This window comes from Lytechinus variegatus, chromosome 7 (genome assembly GCF_018143015.1).
Source record: "Lytechinus variegatus isolate NC3 chromosome 7, Lvar_3.0, whole genome shotgun sequence".
NCBI classification, from domain to species: domain Eukaryota; kingdom Metazoa; phylum Echinodermata; class Echinoidea; order Temnopleuroida; family Toxopneustidae; genus Lytechinus; species Lytechinus variegatus.
Window position 1 is genome coordinate 39,655,804 of NC_054746.1, and position 23,943 is coordinate 39,679,746.

General features: G+C 34.5%; 1 protein-coding gene across 1 annotated transcript; it reads left to right on the plus strand.

Moving 5' to 3' along the window:
- Window positions 1-77: 77 nt before the first annotated feature.
- On the plus strand, window positions 78-20,527 carry LOC121419267 (28S ribosomal protein S5, mitochondrial-like). Its single transcript, XM_041613654.1, has 9 exons — window positions 78-154; window positions 6,486-6,623; window positions 8,899-9,024; window positions 9,443-9,670; window positions 10,329-10,454; window positions 11,080-11,184; window positions 18,128-18,190; window positions 18,623-18,759; window positions 19,277-20,527. Exons 1-9 carry the CDS (start codon window positions 97-99, stop codon window positions 19,496-19,498), a joined length of 1,203 nt encoding a protein of 400 aa, XP_041469588.1. The 5' UTR covers window positions 78-96; the 3' UTR covers window positions 19,499-20,527.
- The last annotated feature ends 3,416 nt before the right edge of the window (window positions 20,528-23,943 follow it).

The window sequence follows — 23,943 nt, forward strand, 5'->3', positions numbered from 1 at the left end:
TCGAGCTAGCGAGCTAAGTGAGATAGGGAGTTTCCCGGTATAGCCGTACCGTACCGTATACCCTCGATATGCGATCGACTGAACGAGGCATCTAGCATGGCGACTGTACGGCAAGTGCTGAGTGTTTCGCAACTTTGCTCAGTCATAACTCGAAGTAAGTTTTTGAAGATCTCTCTTCAAACTCTAATTTGAATGGTCAATGTTATTTGGGAAATTTTTATCAATGAGTTATGACGAAATCCTTTTGAATACACGACCTGGCCCGAGTGATGTTTATAAATTAGGTCCAGCCCATGGCCATGATTCATTTTAATTCAAACCCACGTGTTGATATTCATGTCATGTTCATAATTGCAAAATCCTGAAGTTGAAGTCATTGTGTGGAAGTGCATTCGTGCGTACAATTACTACAAAGTCAATTAAAAAGTACTCTTCCAATGTGCAAGGTTAGGATAAAAATTTGCCTTTACCCCTAGTAGTACCGTACGCTGCCCAATCGTCGCTCAGTTTACGTATTTTCCTTTATGTTTCATTCAATTAGCTACGACAACCTTACTTCTATATGTCATCTGAAAGAAAAAATACTTTAAGATCGTTTCATAGGATAATAATTATATGTCTTCAAAGTACCACTGTGTAATTCGCCGTTCTCGTCACCCTTGCGCCTGCCCCATTGCCGCTCACCACTGCCCTAACCCCGCTCACTTAGCGCGCGCATTCATACATGTATATAAGGCCTGACTTATTCTTTTTTCTACCTTTTTACTTGCACTTCTGAGTGAAAAAAGTGTGTAATTTTGTTGTGATTGATTATATTGTTGACAAGTTTTATAGTACAATTCACTGTATAAAATGTTCCTTTCACCAAGTGCAATTATTTTTAGGATTTTTGTTGCTTTTTGTTACTGATCTACGCCTATATCATTTTTGTTTATCCTAAACTATATTCCGTATTTTTTATAAAATATATTTAAAAAAAACCTTTCCCGACAATTTTTTCACTGATTACAAATTGTCTAATTATATTAATATGATTCTAATCTGTTCATGAATTTTATGAGTTTATAATTATTATCTATTTATTTCGGAAATGAAAAGTATATGAAATTCAGTGGAACATAATTGTATGCTACAACATATCAGAGTATTGAGCACCCACTGGTCTGATAGGATCAAATAAATTACTGTAGTCAATAAAAACCATTTGACCCTGTCCAGTTCTTACATAAAATCGGAAGCGGATGAAAAGAGTCAGCATGAACAAAAAGCTTTAAAGAACAATCTATATAATAGAATATAGTCAAGTTAACTTAACTTGAAATATCATTATTGAATTTACATCTTATAAATAAAACGCTATAAAGCTCTTTTAGCACATTCACCATTCAAAGAAATCAACTTGAGTCCCCCCCTCCCCATTTCGTCCCTTCCGCTCATTGCCCCCTGATGCTATTTACCATTGATTTCCATTATTTTTTTTTTACTATTAGAAATAATTATTTGCATTCTCCTTCAGGTTCTAATTCCAATTTGTTGCTTTTGCACTGTCTTGACTCATTATTTACAAGTATGTATTCGTGTATCCCCCTTTTTTGTTTACTTTTCGTTTACTCTTTTTTTATAATTATTTCCCTACTTTGATATTTTATGGGACTCTCACTGCATATTCTCAATTTGGAGCCTTCAACCAACAAGCTTTGCTTTTACGTTTAGCTCCCTCATATCCACAACTCACATTTTCTTTCTTTGTCATTATTTTAGAACCAATTACAAGAATACATTTAGTACTTTTTTTATATTGTTGTATTATATATTTTCACGATATTTTGTTTTATCTATGAAAACTTTTATTGTATATTGAATTGTTGATTTTTTGAAAATGTGAAATGTTGATGTGAATAAACCTTGAACACTGAAGTCCGATAATAATTATATATATATATATATATATTTTTTATTTTTTTTGGGGGGGGATTCCCTAATACTGACTTTCATTAAAAAAAGGTCATCCGGAAAAACAACAATAAATATTTAATCAACTCGCTGGTTTAAGTTCACATTCGAACTCCCGTCAATGTAGATAATCGGAGAGAGAAAAAGACACTCTACATGTAGAAAATTCGATTTGTTCAAAATATATTGGTCAATTTAAATTTTAAAAAAGGAAATCTCCAGAAACATGACAACGGTTTTATCTATTCAAATCAATCAGGAAACTACTGACCGAGTTGGCTTCTATAGGCCTATTAGCGGGATACTTTTTCTTATATTCATTTAAATTCTTTATTTTATTTATATGAATCAAATAGGCCTACAGATAATGGGCCTATAACATGAAATATACGTATCATTAGGCTCGTAAGCTATCATAAAGGCACATCTATTTGATGTGACGTGGAGTCAAATCCTTGTTTAATTCCAATTAAATTATCCCTAAATTTCATACTCAGAGTAAGTAATCATAATAATCAAAATATGAATAGGCCACATAAAAACAGCATAACGATCGATATTATATTTTATAGACTTGCAGGGGCCGCGGAACCAGGGAGGGGCTTCATCCCGAACAAAACAAAACTATCCCTATTAATGTCTCTAAGTTGTTTGTACATCGGTATGCAGTCTTTAATAAGAGTTGAAATTGATATACATCAATTAAAGTATCAATTTTTAGCATTGATGACCCTACGATTCGTTATAAAGCAAGATAATTTTTGTAAAACCTTTTCCAAAACACTTTGGGCCCGGGCAATGATTACAATTAAATCTCGAGATACCTCTGGTGAACAGTGTTGAAATAATTGACAAATTCTTTTGATTATCTTTCATTATTTCTGTAAACGTCAGCTTATCTGCCTGCTCCATGATAAATCGTTGACGACCGAGGGGCTTTTATTTGCCGTCACCCTCAGCTAAAGGAAAAGCGGAAGAGAGAGGGGGAGAAAAAATTGAAGGAGAAGTGAGAGAGGAAAATGTAAGAGTATAAAGAAGACAAAATGGCCGCGTCGCAAAAAAGACAACAACGGAAGGGATATAAATCGAGGCCGGAATAGGAAAATAATAAAATGAAATAAAAAATAATAGGAAGGAAAATAAAAGGAAGAATACAAGACGAAAATGAGAGTTGGGGGACCGACAAATACATTTCATTTAGAACAAAATAACTATTCAGCTCGCGCTTCGCGCCCGCATTGCCCGTTTGTTTCATTATTCATGTCTTGTTTTCAAGTCATTCTCGGTTTGCAAGTTAAAACATCATTACAAAAGTGCTGAAAATGTCTCGTTTTTTCTCTGAATATAATACTCTCGTTGTGAATTTTGTTCATGACTGAATTTATATGAAACTTATGGAAGCTTAAAAGTGCCACCGAGATGTCGAGATAATTATCTTGGTAAGTCGACATCTTGATAGCAAAAGATAAGATGACGAGATCCCAGATCTCATCATGTCGACATCTTTTAGAAGAGATGATGAGATGACAAGATCCAGGATCTCATCATGTCAACATCTTGTAGAAGAGATGATCAGATGACAAGATTCCGGATCTCGTCATGTCGACATCTTTTAGAAGAAATGGTCAGATGACAAGATCTTCGATCCATGATCATGTCATCTAATCATCTCTTCTTAAAGATGTAGACATGACGAGTTACGAGATCATGACATCTGATCATCTCTTCCAATGGATGTAGACATGACGAGATCCAAGATCTTGTCATCTGATCATCTCTTCTACAAGATGTCAACATGATGAGATCCGGGATCTTGTCATCTCATCATCTCTTCTACAAGATGTCAACATGATGAGATCCGGGATCTTGTCATCTCATCATCTCTTCTTAAAGATGTTGACATGATGAGATCCAGGATCTTGTCATCTCATCATCTCTTCTAAAAGATGTTGACATGATGAGATTCGGGATCTTGTCATCTCATCATCTCTTCTAAAAGATGTCGACATGATGAGATCTGGGATCTCGTCATCTTATCTTTTGCTATCAAGATGTCGACTTCCCGAGATAATTATCTCAACATCTCGGTGGCACTTTTAAGCTTCCATAGAAACTCGATCTCTTTTTTTAAGACTTACTTTATTATTCACGTATATGTAGTTATAATCTGCCCTAGCTAGGCCTATTCTGAATTATGACCTGAAATAAATTCAGACATTCCTACATTGTTTACATTTAATTTTCATCTCATATTAGATTCACGAGTTAAATTAGTAAAGAAATCAGGTGTTACCATGGCAACTTACCATTACCATGCATTCAAATTAACTTATCCATGCAGAACACAGTTGTGTTCGAAATTTAATTTAAATGAGTTGGTCGAATGTAGATTTTTGCATTTTCCACCATTTATCTTTTTCCACCATAATGTTGATTTATGATGACAATTCAATAAATGACCCCAACGTACAGGGCCAAAGTTCATTGACCTTAAATTACCTTTGACCGTGGCATGACCGGAACTCACTATAGGATTTTCACCGTGACTCCCTTATTTCTAAGTTTCAGGATAGCTATAGAAATTAGGCCTACTACAAACTTATGAATTCGACAACCTTATCCTGTTTTCAATGATTTCAACGTTTACGACGCCGCCCTCGCGGCGACGTCGGAAAAAGTGGCGCCCTGTCTCTGCAGACATTAAGACAATTGTATTTTTCTGCGAAAAAGATAAGCCGTTACCATGGCAATGGATCTTTTGCAACTTATACTTTGATGACTTGATCAGGCATATATCTAGAAATTGATTTTGGAAGGCTAAGAATGATGATTATGGACCATTTAAATATTGACAGGGGAATATACCATATATATAGGCTCAATATGTTATTTTTTTAAACATATTAATCCGTTGCCATGGCAACGGCGGAAGGAGGCATGTATAAAACTGGCAACAAGCGGATTGGTTCAGCACCCTCAAAATAAAGGAAATGACACAAAAATATCAGATTCTAAAGAAATGTCTACTTGAAAAATATGACGATTCCGTTAATAGGCCCTATACTCTAATAATGATTATCATATACAATCAGGGTGAGCGGAGTTAGGGCAGGCTGCTATCTCAAGGTATGCCCTCGCTAATTCATTCACACAGCAAATATTCATTCCTTAGAATTTGTCATGTTGACATATCTAGGACCTCTCTCACCTGCGACTCACACATTTTCATTCATCATATAAAAATATAACAATTATCACGTGTTTTTAGGAGTATTTAAAGTGATTGAAAAAACCTTAATCTGGTGCAGTTTCGGTGCAATTGATCGAAGTTCAAACAGTTATCGGGTTACTTTACACTTTAACGCAGTATTTCACGATGATTTATGAAGGGATTAATTTTATTTTTCCACACTTTGTTTTTTCATGTAATGGTCTCCTCTTGGGTGCATAATCATGCTAGTATACAAAACAATAAGGAATTTGGGACGAATTTAAAATGATAATCAAAATAAGCAGCGTGCGCATCGCGCTTGTGAGGGTGAGCGAGAATTGGGCAGCGTACGGTACCGTATGTGAAATAGGAATGGCAGTGAATTAACACATAGCTCTATTTCGAGGAGTTTTTAAACATTTTTTCTTTTTATTTCTCCTCGTACACAGACAGCTCGCGATCGTGTAACCCAGGACGTTCCAGCCCGCAAAGTGGGCCGGAGCCCTGGACTCATCCGTTTAATATAAGGCACACATCTCCAAAATGGGGTAGAATGGGCCTGGGTTTACGATTAACACTCCAAATAACATGAATAAAAGGGGGAAAATAAATTATGCACTTGCCTGATTGCCTCGATTATACGGATGAGATTGAAGGTCTATCAGGACACAGAATCCTGATTTCAAGGCACAAACCACTCATTCAGTGAACAAGGTTATGCACACACTGGACTCTCAAAAAAGGGAAAAGTTCTGTCTCGTTTGTTCTCTTTCTGTCAAAATTGAACGCGACAAAACTTCCCCTTAAAAGGGGAAGTGCATCCTGATGAACAAGGTGTTTATATTGAAAGGAGAAAATATTACAAATACATTAATAATTTAATTCTTATATTTTCTCCTTTCAATATTTACACCTTGATCATCAGGATGAACTTCCCCTTTTAAAAATAAGACTCCTTTCTGTCTGTTTGTTTTTCAGAAGATCTATCAATCAAAAGCAGATTGTGATCATTTGTTCCTTCATGAAATTGCCATCTAGTCCTGATTTACAATCTGCTTAGGCCTATACAATTTGGTATACATGTATTTACATCTATTTGATAGAAGAAAATAAATCCCAATGCTAAGTTACAAAATACATATTGTCAATGAATTGAATGATGTGCATATGATGTGCTGCCAATATTTATTTTCACTAAATTGAAAATTTGAATGTTATTACTTTTTTAATGATTTCTACACTGTATGTAATAGTCCTGGATTTCATTTGTTCAATGTCTTCATGCCCATTTTATTTGATGCATTTTCCTATCTTCTTTTAGGATTAGTGATAAGTCCTAATATAACCAGCCAGATCAGATTGCTTTCATCATCACTATGTCAACCACGAGGTGATCAAATGTTAGATGCCCCACAGCATTTCATGATCCAGAAGAGATACACAAGCTGGTACAATACATGTAAGTTCTTTATGCTTTCATGGTAATCTCATCTACTTTCCAGCTGTATGTTGTGGCGATACATATCTGGGATTTTCTAAGATCCATTTTATCTCAGATGAAATAAAATATTTTATTGATAAAATATGTTATCTTTGTTAAAATCCCTGAGACAAAACACCCTTAATATCTCTTTGGTTTGGTATTCTCAGAAGTCAGAACCATTTTATCTGTGTAAATGCACTTATTTTTAAAGCAATATCCAATAAAAAAGGCTGTTTTATAGCACTCTCATCTCATTCAATCAATGAAAATCCCAGAGGTGTGAGATTGCAAGGAGTGAGATAATTTATTAAATCTAAATGCACTTGTATTTTACGCTAGAACGTCTTTACAGAAATTTCTTTTTAAAAAATGACAACTCTTTATTTTTATCTAGTTTGATGTCAATATTGCATTACAAGCATCCAATCAAAGACAATAATTAGTCAAGTTGAAAAGTATTCTGAAATAATTCCTCATTCTACAGGAATAATACAGGAATATTACCTGAGTTGCGGTATTACTCTCAATGATTATATCATTTACTTTACTTTTTTATTCTTTATTTTTCATTTTTGTCTCACCTGCGAAGCAAAGTGAGACTATAGGCGCCGCTTTTCCGACGGCGGCGGCGGCGTCAACATCAAATCTTAACCCGAGGTTAAGTTTTTGAAATGACATCATAACTTAGAAAGTATATGGACCTAGTTCATGAAACATGGCCATAAGGTTAATCAAGTATTACTGAACATCCTTTTTAGAGTTTCATGTCACATGACCAAGGTCAAAGGTCATTTAGGGTCAATGAACTTAGACCATGTTGGAGGAATCAACATCGAAATCTTAACCTGTGGTTAAGTTTTTGAAATGTCATCATAACTTAGAAAATATATGGACCTAGTTCATGAAACTTGGACATAAGGTTGATCAAGTATCACTGAACATCCTGCATGAGTTTCACGTCACATGACCAAGGTCAAAGGTCATTTAGGGTCAATGAACTTTGGCCGAATTGTGGATATCTGTTGAACTCCCATCATAACTTTGAAAGTTTATGGATCTGATTCATGACACTTGGACATAATAGTAATCAAGCATCACTCAAAATTTTGTGCAAGTTTCAGGTCTCATGATTAAGGTCAAAGGTCATTTAGGGTCAATGAACTTTGGCCGAATCGGGGGTATCTGATGAATTACCATCATAACTTTGAAAGTTTATTGGTCTAGTTCATTAAACTTGGACATTAGAGTAATCAAGTATCACTGAACATCCTGTGCACGTTTCAGGTCACATGACCGAGGTCAAAGGTCAATGAACTTTGGCCGGATTGGGTGTATCTGTTGAATTACCATCATAACTTTGAAAGTTTATGGATCTGATTCATGAAACTTGTACATAAGAGTAATCAAGTATCACTGAACATCCTGTGCACGTTTCAGGTCACATGACCAAGGTCAAAGGTCAATGAACTTTGGCCGGATTGGGTGTATCTGTTGAATTACCATCATAACTTTGAAAGTTTATGGATCTGATTCATGAAACTTGTACATAAGAGTAATCAAGTATCACTGAACATCCTGTTCGAGTTTCAGGTCACATGATCAAGGTCAAAGGTCATGTAAGGTCAATGAACTTTGGCCATGTTGGGGTTTTTTGTTGAATAACCATCATATCTCTGTAAGTTTATTGGTCTAGTTCATAAAAAGTGGACATAAGAGTAACCATGTATCACTGAACATCTTGTGCGAGTTAGAGTAGTAATCAAAGTCAGCACTGCTGCTATATTGAACCGCGTGATGCAGGTGAGACGGCCAGAGGCATTCCACTTGTTAGCTAATTCACCTAGAAATATTGTTAAAATAAATGCTGTGGGAGTAACAGCCACCACCATATGTTAACATAGGCGCAAGAATATCATCTGGATTGCAATGGTTTAGATACGTGATGTATATACACAGACACTGGTCTGTCCTGTTCCATCTTTAGAAATGCAAGATAAAAATCAATTTCAGACAAATGTCATATTTTATCTTTAAGATAAACTGTTATCTCAGGATAACAATTTCAGTTTAAAAGACAGAATATTTTTTTAATGAAATGACCGTCAAATACCAACCCAAAAATATGGCATTTGTTTTGTTCTCAGACTGTCTGTTTTTAATCATTAATTGTCATATATTGCTTGACTTGAATATGGATAAATCAACAGTGTGTAGTCTGTAGAAGTAATTTACTTTGTTTGATTTATTTTAGTAACTGCTGATCAACTATGGAAAGGAATGTTAGCAACTACTGGTAAAGCAGCAAGGAAGGCAAGAGGCAAGAGACCTGCAAAACGAATGAAGAAGGATCTAAACAAAGGACAAATATTCGGAGAGGGTATGTATTCATTTTCTTTTTAGAATACTGTATAAGCTCAAAATTTTAAGTTTTATTTAATGTATTGCTAAATTTTGCTAGTTTTTGTTTTCTCATGGATATTTTAGAAGATGACATTTTCAGGTATGATATTATATTCACTAAGATTTTCTTTTGTAGTGCAACATTGGTGAAAATATCACCTTCAAAACCAAAGTCATCAAGTTATCTAATAAGGGCTGGCATAGTAGTTTTAAAATTGTAGTGTGTGCAAGGCACCTCCTCAATGAAAATCTTCAATTATTTGTCAGTGTGATGACTGTTTCTGTTTTAATCATACATGGTTTGTCTCAAATCGATTTTGGAATATTTTTTAATTTTGTCAAAATGCATAAATTTCAATAAAAAATTGTGCTGTTCTGCAATTTGGCAAATACAGGAAGAGCTCAGATTGCTTGGCCAGGTTTGAATGCACCTATAGTTCAAGGAAAAGAAGTCTTAACAATTAAGAAGAAACAGCCTGATCCAGAAAAGGAAGAACGATTACGTCTGATCAGAGAGCAATGGGACAAGAAAAAGAAACGTAGTGTACCACCAGAAGAAAGAGGTTGGACTTCCAAGAGCTGGGGTGGACGAACATTAGGACCTCCTGACCCTATCCCAGGAGGTATGTACATGTAATGATACTACACAAATAATGCACAACATCAAAAGGACATTAGTGAGAATTATATGCTTGTGGTACCTTTGATAGAGTTCTAAAATGCTTGGGGCATAGTTAAGTTTACTTGGATTGTTTCAATGGTTCCAAAACTGGGTATTATACTGATGCCTAAGCAAAATAACTTTTATATGTAAGATTGTGTTGTGCATCTGTATTTCTCTGGTTATCATGCTCATCTCAAACCAATGATTTACCGTTGTACTTTCAAATACTATTAAATTACCGCTCATCAGTTGTCAGATTAGAATTTACATGTTCAGTAGAATGTGTGCATAGCCATTCATTTTGACCCACTTCATCATCACTCAACTTATTTTACCAGCAATCCATTGGAAGAAATTGAAATTTTCATCTAGACCAGTGCATCTCAACCCTTTTAAACTCAAGATCCACATTGACTCTTGTTTTTTTTTTTCTTAAAAATGATTTCTAGGCTCACCTCACAAAGTTTTATTGAGAAAAATTATATTAAAGCTGATGACAAAAACAAAATAGATTAAAATATTTTGTAATTGTTTGAGCTACAACTTAACCCCACATCTCTCTTGTCATTTAAGAAAAGAAAATGATTTGAAATATTTTATTCTTACTTCTATTGCAGAGAATTTTGAAGGCTTTGATTCTCGTGTGATCCATGTGAGGAGAGTATTCAATATGACGGGTTCAGTTGGTAGAAAGAGATCAATGTCAGCTCTGGTTGTTGTAGGCAATGGAAATGGAGCAATAGGTAAGAATTGTTTGCATCTTATCAAATACTTAAAAATCATTCATGTACATGGAAGAGATAGTAAGTAGGAGAGACCGGGGTTAGTTGGAACATGGGGTAGGTTGAAACATTGTAATTTTCTTTAACGCCTGTAAAATAAAATTATGCAATACTGCCATCAATTAATTGCTATTAATAATACAACAGTGTTGAATTAATTATTGCAATAAATTGAGGGCAGTATTGCATAGATTTATTTTACAGGCGTTAAAGAAAATTACAATGTTTTAACTTACCCCATGTTCCAACTAACCCCAGTCTCCCCTACCGGTAGTTATTTGTTATTGGTATAAGATGGCTTCTGAATGCTTTTTGAAGTGCCCACCGGCTAGTTCAGTGATCAAAGTCATGAATGTATTCTATATACTTCCTATTAACAATCACAACCACTAGGTATTTCAGAATTATCTCACATTTGAGAAGATAATCACATTATGCTGCAGGAGCTCAGACCATAGTTTATAAATGACATTAACAAAATTTTATTTATACATGGTTAAAACTTAGAAGCACTATAGACATCATGTTTGATTATATTGAAAATTGCAAGAAGGTTCCTTTTTTTTTTTTTTTTTTTTTTTGACAGGTTATGCCCTTGGTAAGGCACCTGGTGTGATAGCTGCTCTGAGGAAGGCTAAAAACAAAGCTGCAACAAATCTACACTACATTGAACGATATGATAACCACACAAGTAAGTAGAGAGAGATAAATGTGTTAGGTGGTCTGTCTTTGACAGATCACCTCTTAATTTCGTCAGAATTTTCTTTATTTCTTTATTATTTATTTTTCGCACCTATGTTTGTCGCCAACTTTTCTCAGAATTGGCTGAATCAATTTTGCTAAGTTTTTCGTCACATATAGAGTGTATCATAGAGACGGCATACAAATCTTTTCAAGGTCATATGGTTAGGATGACGTCATCTACGCGCCATTTTGTAAAATTCTACATTTGATCATATCTTCATTATCAATTATCAAAAATTAACAATATTTACATGACATTAACTTCAGGTTAAGTGTCAACTGTCAATGTCATCAAAGGTCATGTAAAGGTCATGACGCGCTCGTACGCGCGCGTCAAAGGTAAAAAATTCTCTAAATGGCCTATAAAAATTTTTGGGTACGTTTCAGGTCATTTTAAGCATTTCAAAAATTTGTGCGCGCGCACATATTCGCGCGCGTTTCCGCGCGTAACGCCTTAATGCAACGCAGAAACACCGTTTCTTTTACTATCATTGCATTGCTAATAAAATTCTGAGCAATTTGATACCTTGATCAACCTTCTACGACCATTAATAACGAAATTAACACCCGTTAGAGTTTGCAGCACGTGTGCGCGCGAGCTCTCACTATAGGCCATATATGGGCAAAAACGTGCCTATTGCAAATTCACTGTAGCTCTGTAAATAGTCCATTGACCCCCAATTTTTTTTTCATATATCGATTGAGTATGAGTTGTAGATTTGATTTCATGTCACCATCGTCCCTCAATTTGATCATGACGTCACCAAAATGGCGCCTAAACTAAAAAATTTATTTTTTCAAAAATGACGTCATCAAATTTATGCAAATTTGATTGTAACTTCTCGAATATCAATTGTTTTTCGCCCAGATTTGGATATGTTGTAGTTTAGAATGTACTCTTTCTCTTAGTTAACATGAATTTTCGTTTTGAGAAATGCATCATTGCTTAAAACAGCAATGAAAAGAGGCATGTCATTTTTCCTCATTTTGCGTGTAATCTCTATGGGACATGGCTTTTTCTCAAAACTGGATTCGACATTCCTTTATTTCGTGAGCCATATCTCTAGTTTTGTCTCACCTGCGAAGCAAAGTGAGACTATAGGCGCCACTTTTCCGACGGCGGCGGCGGCGTCAACATCAAATCTTAACCTGACGTTAAGTTTTTGAAATGACATAACTTAGAAAGTATATGGACCTAGTTAAAGGGGAAGTTCACCCTGACAAAAAGTTTATTGTAAAAATAGCAAAAAAATAATAAGAAATATTGCCGAAGGTTTGAGAAAAATTCATCAAGTAATTAAAAAGTTATTAGAATTTCAATTATTTGATTTGTGACGTCATATGCGAGCAGCATTCTTACATAGCGAATGGTAAAAAATCAATGAAATGTCATTTTCTCAGAAAATTCACAATGGTTTTCACTGTACCTTTTGTATGTCAATAGACAAATCATTTCACACCCAATCATGAATAGAAAACAAAATTAAGTCATCAGGAAACATACAAAATTTGAAATTCATGCATTTTATATTACATAACACATGGGGCAGCTGCTCGTTTATGACGTCACAAATCCAAAACTTTGAACTCTAATAACTTTCTTACTCTTTAACGGATTTTCCTCAAACCTTCACCAATATTTTTTACTATTTTTTCTGATATTTTTACAACAAAGTTTTCTTCAGGGTGAACTTCCCCTTTAATAAAACTTGGCCATAAGGTTAATCAAGTATTACTGAACATCCTATTAGAGTTTCATGTCACATGACCAAGGTCAAAGGTCATTTAGGGTCAATGAACTTAGACCATGTTGGAGGAATCAACATCGAAATCTTAACCTGAGGTTAAGTTTTTGAAATGTCATCATAACTTAGAAAATATATGGACCTAGTTCATGAAACTTGGACATAAGGTTAATCAAGTATCACTGAACATCCTGCATGAGTTTCACGTCACATGACCAAGGTCAAAGGTCATTTAGGGTCAATGAACTTTGGCCGAATTGGGGATATCTGTTGAATTCCCATCATAACTTTGAAAGTTTATGGATCTGATTCATGAAACTTGGACATAATAGTAATCAAGCATCACTGAACATTTTATGCAAGTTTCAGGTCTCATGATTAAGGTCAAAGGTCATTTAGGGTCAATGAACTTTGGCCGAATGGGGGTATCTGTTGAATTACCATCATAACTTTGAATGTTTATTGGTCTAGTTCATTAAACTTGGACATTAGAGTAATCAAGTATCACTGAACATCCTGTGCGTGTTTCAGGTCACATGTCAAAGGTCAATGAACTTTGGCCGAATTGGGTGTATCTGTTGAATTACCATCATAACTTTGAAAGTTTATGGATCTGATTCATGAAACTTGTACATAAGAGTAATCAAGTATCACTGAACATCCTGTTCCAGTTTCAGGTCACATGATCAAGGTCAAATGTCATGTAAGGTCAATGAACTTTGGCCATGTTGGGTTTTTTTGTTGAATAACCATCATATCTCTGTAAGTTTATTGGTCTAGTTCATAAAAAGTGGACATAAGAGTAACCATGTATCACTGAACATCTTGTGCGAGTTAGAGTAGTATTCAAAGTCAGCACTGCTGCTATATTGAACCGCGTGATGCAGGTGAGACGGCCAGAGGCATTCCACTTGTTTAGTGTCACTTTTCCCTGAGCTTTTAGTATGATGTAGCTGAGATCCTAAGCTTTCGCCATTGTGCCCTCCATTTTTTGATCAGATGCCGGGATCATGCATGTTTTTCATTTGCAAAATTGGAATTGTAATTCTCAAAATTGCTTACGTGTAATCTCTATGGGGAATATCGTGGCTCAATGGATAACGCATTTGACTTGCTTTCTCGAGGGCGGAGGTTCGAGTCCTGGGGTAAACTAGATGACTTTTTTTTCCATTTTGTTTTTCTTTTTACCACCTCGTACATCAGGGATTCGATTTTAAGGCGCGCGAGAGCGATCGCGCGCTACATGCGCGCCTTAATCCATTTTTGGTAGCGCGATTAATAGCGCGCCTCGCGATCGTTGACCTGCGCGGAAATGCCTAAAGTCGCCCTCGAAATCACCCAAAATCATGCTTATTGCCGAGTGAATAACAACTCAATATGCTCGAGCTCCGCTTACCATTTAAAAATAATCCAAAAACCAACACTCAAGTCATGAATAATCCTTAAAAATAGCGCGAGTAGCGCAGTTTCAAATGCCGACGTTGCGTTATTTTTTCTGTACCACGTATTTCCATACACATGGTACCAACTACGGAAAAAAAAAATCAATGCAACGGTCGGGAAACAGTTGCATGTATAGGGGTCCATTATGACTACCACCATGTGCAATTTCGAATGCACATATTTCCCATACAGATATCACGATTCTGTGATTAAATAATTCGAATTACACAGGAAATAAATCCCTGAGACTTGTAACCTAGCATTGGTGAGTTGTCATTCGGCTTTGCTTTTCAAAACGGCTTAGGCCTATTAACTTCCAAAATAAGTTACCTTATTTATTAATTATGACTAAAAAATCATTTATTTTCTTTTCTAGGGGATGAGGTATTATATCAGACAATTAATCATCAAACAAAGCTCCATCTATTTTACAAGGCTGGCAGCAGGCTCACGCATTGGCGCTTTTACTAGCTAGCCAGTTAGAGCTCTGTCTCTGCCAGAGCTCTGGGGGACAATTCACTCAGTAAAGGCCTCAATGATGGTGATTTTCTGTTTCAGACAGAGTTTACATTTCATGAATATTATTCAAAACTGCCAATAAAGTTTGATGATTTCTTCATTGTCATGTATATTTAAGTTCTTAATGAATACATTCTCACAGAATTTAGACTCCCCAATAGAGAAATGAAATTTTCATGGAGATCTGCGTTTTCAAAGAACTTCAGCAAAAGTTAGGGGATGTGGGCCTTTATTACATGTACATGGCTGAGTACAAGGTATTGTACTGGAATAGATGGAGTAGAAATTAGATATTGAATTCATTTATATCCAAGTCCAACTCACAGTCACACACACACGCACTCACCCACACACACCCACATCCACCCACATGGCCACATCCAAGATTCTAAGCATGAAAAATAACATAAATAATAATAATAAATCATACAATATTGAACAAAAATTAATAATTCATTGACAAGTGAACAGGTATATCCAAGTCACACACACACACGCACTCACCCACACACACCCACATCCAAGATTCTAAGCATGAAAAATAACTTTAAAAATCATACAATATTGAACAAAAAGTAATAATTCATTAATAACTGAACAGGTATATTTTTTTTTAATAATATTTTTATTTTCTTCCTCTTTCAAAACAATAAGTTGACAATCACAATTCATATAAATAAAGATTCTTTGCAAGTATACAATCAATTAACAATCAAACAAATAAATATATCAATATCAATTAGATTACAAATATTTTTAAAATGATTACAAATGAAATCAAACCGCCAAATTTCTCTTCTATAACAATATGAAACTTTTAAGAGAAAAAAAATTACCTCAATATCATGTTAATATCAAAATTATGTCAAATCAAATAAGAAACTCTACAAGCCTTCAAGAGGAAGATTACATATATATGTTTCACTCACCCAAGCACCCCACACTCCCTACCACACAATATACCACCCCCCCCCCAAATAAAAAAAACAAAAAAAAAAAAACACACACACGCCCTCACAAACACAGAAGACCCCCCCCCCTCCCAGGCAGCAAACATACCATAGCACACTCGCATTCACATATATCCAAGTCCAACTCACAGTCACACACACGCACTCACCCACACACACCCACATCCAAGATTCTAAGCATGAAAAATAACTTTAAAAATCATACAATATTGAACAAAAAGTAATAATTCATTAATAAGTGAACAGGTATTCCTCAAAATACAAAAAAGTAGCATTTAAAAAGAGCCCCCGAAATGCAAAAGTAGCCCCCGAAATTTGCCAAAAAAATTTAAAATGGAGCCCCTGAAAAAAAAAAATTGTTAGTTACTCAACTTTAAGCCAAAGTCAAACCTAACTCAAACAGGTTTTGATAACACACAATCTAATTACAAAACATTGTAAAACAATTACAAATACTTCCTTTGGTTGTTGATTGTAACTTTATAGTACATACATTTCCTCCATCTGTTTTGTTAATTGGACAAAAAGCTCCCCTTGTATGTTGAAGAAGAGCTTTTTGCAGTGCTCCTCTACCACTCTCCTTAAAAGATCTAGGAGAGCTATTTATTGCTCCCCTCATAATTATAAAACTGAGTCCCTGGTACATGATCCTTTATGATAATTTAAAGGTACAAAAGTTAAAATTTAGCAAGATAAAACAGATTATAATTACTTTTTTCATATCGCATGTATTGTCATACATCAAAGAGACCCTTTTACAGTGCTTTATCATCTCCCGTCTTTCACAAGTATTCTATCCATAATGAACATTCAATTGTCATCATGATGATCAAATTGATCTGCATGAACATGGTAATAGTGATCATGATGGCGAGAATAAAGACAGACCACCTAATTCGTCCGCATGACGAATTAAATTCTAGTTTTATGTGTTGCTGTTGTTTCTTTTAACTTTCAGAGACAATGTGATGATCATGTGATGAGTTATCACAATTTTAAAACCATATTTCATATCATTTACAGCATACTTTTCAATTATCCATGAAAACTTACTTTTTAGCCTACCAGACTGAGTGACAGAATGTACATTGTTGTTATTCTATGAAAAGTTTCCTATATTCAACCTTAATCTTAAATAAGCGTCAGTTTTAGTCAGCAGTCAATTCATTGGCATGGTTTCATATATGAGTGGTGCATTACACCACACCAAAGGACAAATCTAACACATAGATTAGAATTTCGTACAACAAAAAAAATCAAAGATTTAGGTTGATCATAGCCAACTATTTTCAAGTCAAGAAAACTTGCTGTGTTTTGTTAATTAACATCAACTGATGTCAGTTTTCAATGTAGACATAGGAGCCCTTGAAAACAACACACTCATGAATGACTTGACTAGACCAATTTTTCCATCTGTTACCATAACTTGTTTATAATTGATTCTATTAATAATAATAAATGATGATAATAACTAGCATTTAGTATGCTCTCCATAGTTAACTATATCACAGCATTTACAAACGATTTAAAACAAAAGTACATAATAATTACAATACAAATACATACAAAAGAAATTAATCGGAAAAGAGGTATGTTTTTAGAAGTTTCATAAATTGATCTGAAGAGTTTGATGTTTAATGAAAGTGGGGATGTTGTTCCATTCTATAGAAGCAGTAACACTAAATGTGCGATCACCTGTTTTTGCACGAGTTTTGGGTATGGCAAGCAAATATGGGTCTTTGGATGAACGGAGATTAGGGCGAGTTTGTCTATGGGAAGCAAGGCTATCTTTGATATATTTTGGCATCTGGTTATTAATTAGCAGCGATGGCAGTAATAAATCCAAAGTTTTTCATCCTTGAGGTTTTTTTTTTATGTAAACGTGGGTGGTTTGCTTTACCTCTCACTCACAGTAATTGCCCTTACTACTCCCTAATGCTTTATTCTGTGCCCCCTCTATTCTCAACCCAATTTTCCTAATCAACTCCACTTGCTTCATTATTTCTGTTGGTCACCCCTATCCTCTGAGAAACCCATCTCATACTCAAAATCATGTATTAAGTACATGTTTACTTTTTGCAGGATGTTGGTTATCTTAATTTGAATTAAAAAGGCATCGAGCGCCAAGTCAAAGTCACTCATGAACTTCTACATCAATTAATATAATGTCTTCATCACTTTAATGAATGCTTGCTTGTTCTTTTCTTTCCAGTCTATCATGATATAGAGACAAATTTTGAAGTTACCAGAATTCGAATGAGGAAGCAGAACAAAGGTATGCCACTTACAGAATAATTCAAGCTTAGTGCATCTTTAGATTAAAGAAAAAAAATCAAATGAAACAGGGAATTTCTCCTTCATCACTTTGAAGTGATAGAACAGTAAGTTTCTTATATAAAGAAGTTTAGAATGTTGAGCACATCAATAATTAGATTTACAAGTAATGGTAGTAAAGTGAAGTGAAAAAGAAAATCAAGATAACAGTGTCATTGGTACAATCAAAATTGGTTGTCGAATTGATGAAGTTTATTTATTAATGTTAGAAAAATTGAGCAGGATTTTGAAGAAAGAAAAGGAATATTAACAAGTTTCAGGAAAATTGTTATGTTGGCTTGGTAAATATCGAATTTCCATTTTGATCATTAAAGCTCAGCTATTTTCATCAAGTTTTCTCTGTTTCCATTTCATGTGTTTTTTTTTCTTTCAGGATATGGGTTGAGATGTCATCGTGTTATAAAGGAGATCTGTAGATTAGCTGGAATAAAGGATCTTTATGCCAGAGTGTATGGTTCTACTAATCCTATTAATCTAACTAGAGCTGCAATTAATGGTTTAGTTAACCAGGTGTGTATTATTGATATACATTATTGTAAACCTCAAAAACATTCAGAATTCTGAGAAAAGAATATGAATTTAACAATCCCAAGCATTGTTTCCATAAAATTCATATTACCCCCTCACATTCTATATTTTTTTGAATGCCTGAAATGTAGTCATACCTTTAAATACTTATCTTAATCACATGGATATTTTTTAAAAGAATTCAGCACCATAAATTACAAGTTTAATTTTCCATTGAAACTTAGAATACAAAATAAATTTGGGTGTAGGGTCATTACTGCTCTTGTACCAGTGATGACTTGTGTTAGGATGAATTCTAAGATTCTAACTCGCGTACTACATTATCATTGTCATTTATCATTATTTCAAAAGATTTGCAATGTTCTCATTTGTTGTCCTGCCCTTACCAAACTTCTCTTCACCTTGATATTTATGCCTCTTTCAGAACCAAATTCATGGTAAGGTTAGACTCAATATCTTATTCAATCTATCCATTCTCTCTTTTTATTCCCCTGTAAAGGAGACCCATCAGCAGATAGCAGACAGGAAAGGTCTTCATGTTGTTGAGATGCGTCCAGAGCGTGGATGTCTCCCTATTGTAGTAGCATCACCAAAGAACAAGGAAACAAGAACAGATGTAGATGAAGAGCCTTGGGATAAAGAGCTACCTCTAGAATGGAAAGAGGAAAAACCTAGGAAATTCGAAAGCAAATTTGTTCGAGAAGGAACCATGATATTCTAGGGGATTCCACCCAAGTTTTTGCTTTATTGTCGGTGAAGGACATGGATACTTTCAGTTTGGTTTTTAGCCCAAATCATGAAGGTGACTTTATGTAAGACTGTGTCAAGTCTAGAGAGATAGTTTGGTGATGAACAGCAGTCATGTCATCAATTAAAGCTCAAAATGAAATCAAATGCTTATGATGGAGGAACAGTTATTGTAATGGAATTGTAAGAGATGTAATGGATAATTTACTACATAAAATGACAAGGAGATGGTCACTGTTTGCACAATTTATACTTGTGTCTACTTTTGTCATATTCACGTTTCCAACCCACTGAGCCATACAAAAAGAAATATAATCCCATTATGGATAGATTTATCATTATTTTTGGCATCACCAAGTATTTTGACAGTATGCAGTCCTCAAATGTACCCAAGGAATGTACCATTATTTTCCTCATTGCGTGATGATATTAATGATATCAATGTAAAAAATGCTTAAAACTATTCAACTTGTCTTATAATTCTTGAATCTTTAACTCTCATAACAGAAGCAGAAAATCAGACAGTTAATAAGGAAGAAAATACATGTAATGTAAATTCAATTGTAAGATACTTGACCACCATCAACCAATCAATGTATTGGTATTGTGCCGTGCTTCACAGGATTGACAAGTCATCAAAATTGCATTACATATCACCACTAGACTTTTGTAAGACTGAAACGTTGAATGATACTTGATTATAATTAACATTATTGACCCTTTTCCACAGCTTAAAGGGGAAGTTCACCCTGAATAAAAGTTTGTTGTGAAAATAGCAGAAAAAAATAATAAATGATATTAGAGAAGGTTTGAGGAAAATCCACTAAAGATTAAGAAAGTTATTAGAATTTAAAGTTACGGATTTGTGACGTCATAAACAAGCAACTGCCCCATATGTTACGTTATATAAATGCATAGATTTCAATTTTTTATTGGTTCACAATAACTTATTGATGTTTTCTTAGAAACCAGTGTGAAATGATTTGTCTATTGATATAATGAAGGTACAGTAAAAACCACTTTCAATTGTCTGAGAAAATTTCAGTTTCATTGATTTTTTACCTTACTATATGGAGGAAAGCTGCATGCATATGACGTCACAAAACAAATAATTAAAATTTAATTACATGTACTTGTTTATTCTTTGATGGATTTTTCTCAAACCTACGGCAATATCTTTTTCTGCTATTACAATAAACATTTTGTCAGGGTGAACTTCCCCTTTAACCCTATCTAGGCCGGGGTATTTGGGGAGTTCCTATGGCCGGGGGGGGGCCTCCCAGGCCCCCCCCCTAAGATCTCGGCCGTCGACCACACGGTCGCGGGTTGCCTGGGACATAATCTACAAGATTGTATAGTAATTTATTTCATGCGAATTGCTATTAAGTGATTATGCCAATTTATGCGTAATTAGTATGCAAAATCATACTTTTTCCTCTAACTCCTTAATAAAGCTCCAAATGTACTAATTTTTAGTATAGAAACTCTTTGTGGTGTCCTAAGCAAGTGTACATGAAAAAATTCATTATATCAAATCATTTTCTTATGTATTATATTGTTTTTTGCAATTTCTTATGTATTTCTTTTTTTTTACCTTTTGTTTTTCATTGTTTTTTCAATGAAATTTGTTGGGGACTCTTCTGTGATCTTAAAAAGCATGACATGAATACATTTAGACCAGCAAAACTAAAAATAGTCATACATTTATGAATTTTGGTTGAAAACACAATTTGCATTGACTTTGTACACGAAATCACGTTTTTGAGCAATTTTCGGTCTGACATGCACTTACATAATGTTGCGTAATTTCGAAACCACATACCCGGGTGAAACAAAATTGGTCTCAAAAGTTGCGCAAGACTTGAAAGTAAAAAGTCAGCGAGTCACGGTCAAAAAATATTGCACGATTTGTTGAGGGGGGCCTCCGAGGCCCCCCCCCCCCCCCGGCCTAGACAGGGTTAAGACAGGCCTGACAAGTTGCATGATAACAAGAGTGCCATTACTGAACTAAGTTATTATGGGGGATGAATTCTCCTGTGGGATTATAAACTTCATATATCTGTAGATAATTACTCTCTGTAGATAATTACTCTCTTTAAAACGAGTATACTACATTGAATTGTAATAAAGATTAAATATTTCATGCTCATCTTGATCAGATGTGGTAATGAATGGTGGTGTTCTTTTGTTTTGTTGGGTTTTTTAAAATTGATATGAACCATTGACCTTGGTGTACTTTCCCTTCTACTTCTTTTTAGAGATTTAGTATCATTAAATCATAGACGGTCCTATTTTATAGAATCAGTTATGACAACATTGAGGTAATTGATGACAGTCACTGAAATGGTAGCACTTGATAGGTTGGTGGCAATTTTTTCATATAAAATTTTCAATTTATTATTGATAAGATTCATTAGAACACGGCCCTGTTCAGTGATGAATTGTGTGGAAGGGAAGTATCCTTGATTTTTGAAAATATGATCTTGTAATGATCCAATTTCACACGAGGCTTAAACCCCACCAAGGCACTAAAAGCTAATATCACACTGTGTATGTTCCAATTTCATAGTATTTGTTTGTGTGCACTTGTGCAACTCGTTGTTATTTGAGAGCCCTTCAAATAAAAAACAAGGATTTCTTACTAATGTGAATATGGGCCTTCAGGCTTTAATATTAGTCCTACAATCATTGAATTGTTTCTCTGACTTCCCCATTTAAACAAATTAATTGTAACCAGGAAATCAATATCAGGGTGAACTTGTTTTTTTTCTGACAAGAGGACATCCATGCGATTAAAGTTCTGCACCAAATAAAGTCTTAAAGTCAAGTCCACCCCAGAAAAATGTTGATATATAACACTGAAAATTTCCTCAAAATCGGATTTAAAATCAGAAAGTTATGAAATTTTAAAATTTCGCTTATTTTATACAAAACAGTGATATTCACAAATCAGTGACATGCAAATATGATGGACAATGATGTCCCTCACTATAACTTTTTTTTTTGAATTATACAGTATTTCATTTTTTTAAACAGATTTGACAAAAGGGAAAAACTTGACAGAACCATATAGTATTAAACAATGCTCATTCCACATGTTCAGGGAGGAATTAATCATTGTTTAACTTGACCAAGAGAAAATCATTTTTCATAATTCATATAATATACAAAAGTATTGAGTAGATGACATCATCAGTCTTTTCATTTGCATACCAACCAGGTGGGCGTTTCATATAATAAAGCTGTTCGTAAGTTAAGAAGAACGACTGGTGTACCTTTGTGGAAAATGGTATATTCATTGGCGATGGTTAAGCGCGTATGAAAGGTTAATCAGTCTTTCTTAAAATCGCTCTTAACTTACGAACAGCTTTATGAAATGGCCCCCAGGATGTGCATTCAACTGTTTTATGAAATTAAGGGAAATTTAAATTGTAATTTTCTTATTTTTTCGTCTGTTTTTTATGAAATTTTCAGTGTTAAGCTTGTTGGATTTTTCTCTTTTAGTTAAAATAAACTTTTTGCTGGGGTTGACTTGTCCTTTAACAATCGTGATTATATTATGTTATACATGATAGTACCATCTCGATGAGAACTTGTATGTTACATGTATATGGTACTGTAGGAAGACTATTGGGCACTGCAGGAAACTTATACATTCAACGACAAGTCCCAAAATCAAGCCATATGGTGCATAGCATGGAAGTTGAATTTCAATTAAATGCACATCAACTAAACATTTGCATTACATCAAAGGACTTGAGCTTGATTAGAAATTGAAAAACTAGTTACGGCCTCATTAAACTTTGCTTAGAAAGATCTCAATGAAATTTTTGGCATTTTGCTCAGTGAATTCTACTCTATTAAGATATAAATATTTTCAGCCTGGACAATCCCTTTAAAGTTTGATACATCCTTCAATAGAAAGCTATAATTTTGTCGAAACTGATTAGACATTGTCATACATGTAGTACATAAGCTGCATACACGATTTCCTCCTGCAAATATATACTTGGAACAAACTGACTACAGTGCATATCAAAAAAAAGTTTACAATCCTGTAAAATTATACATTTGTAATATCCTGAACAGTTTTCCACATTTTAACATTGGTACAGATCCATTTAAGCAAATGACGATATAACTGTCGAAAAATATTTTTCCGCTTGAGTGAGCACCACTTACTTTTAAATAGTGAAAAATGATTTGTGCAGAACTTTGAAATAGTTATGCGAATTAAAATAGACCTTAATCATGAAGAACACGTGGAATTTAGCTAGTAAAATTGATTTCAAGATATCTTTTACCTTTGTAAACTTGTTTCCTTGCCCAAAACACTTCGAAGAGTGCATTGCGCCCCATCCCACGCCCCCACACACCGAGGACATCATGACCATATTGCTTTACACTGAGCTGTGATTT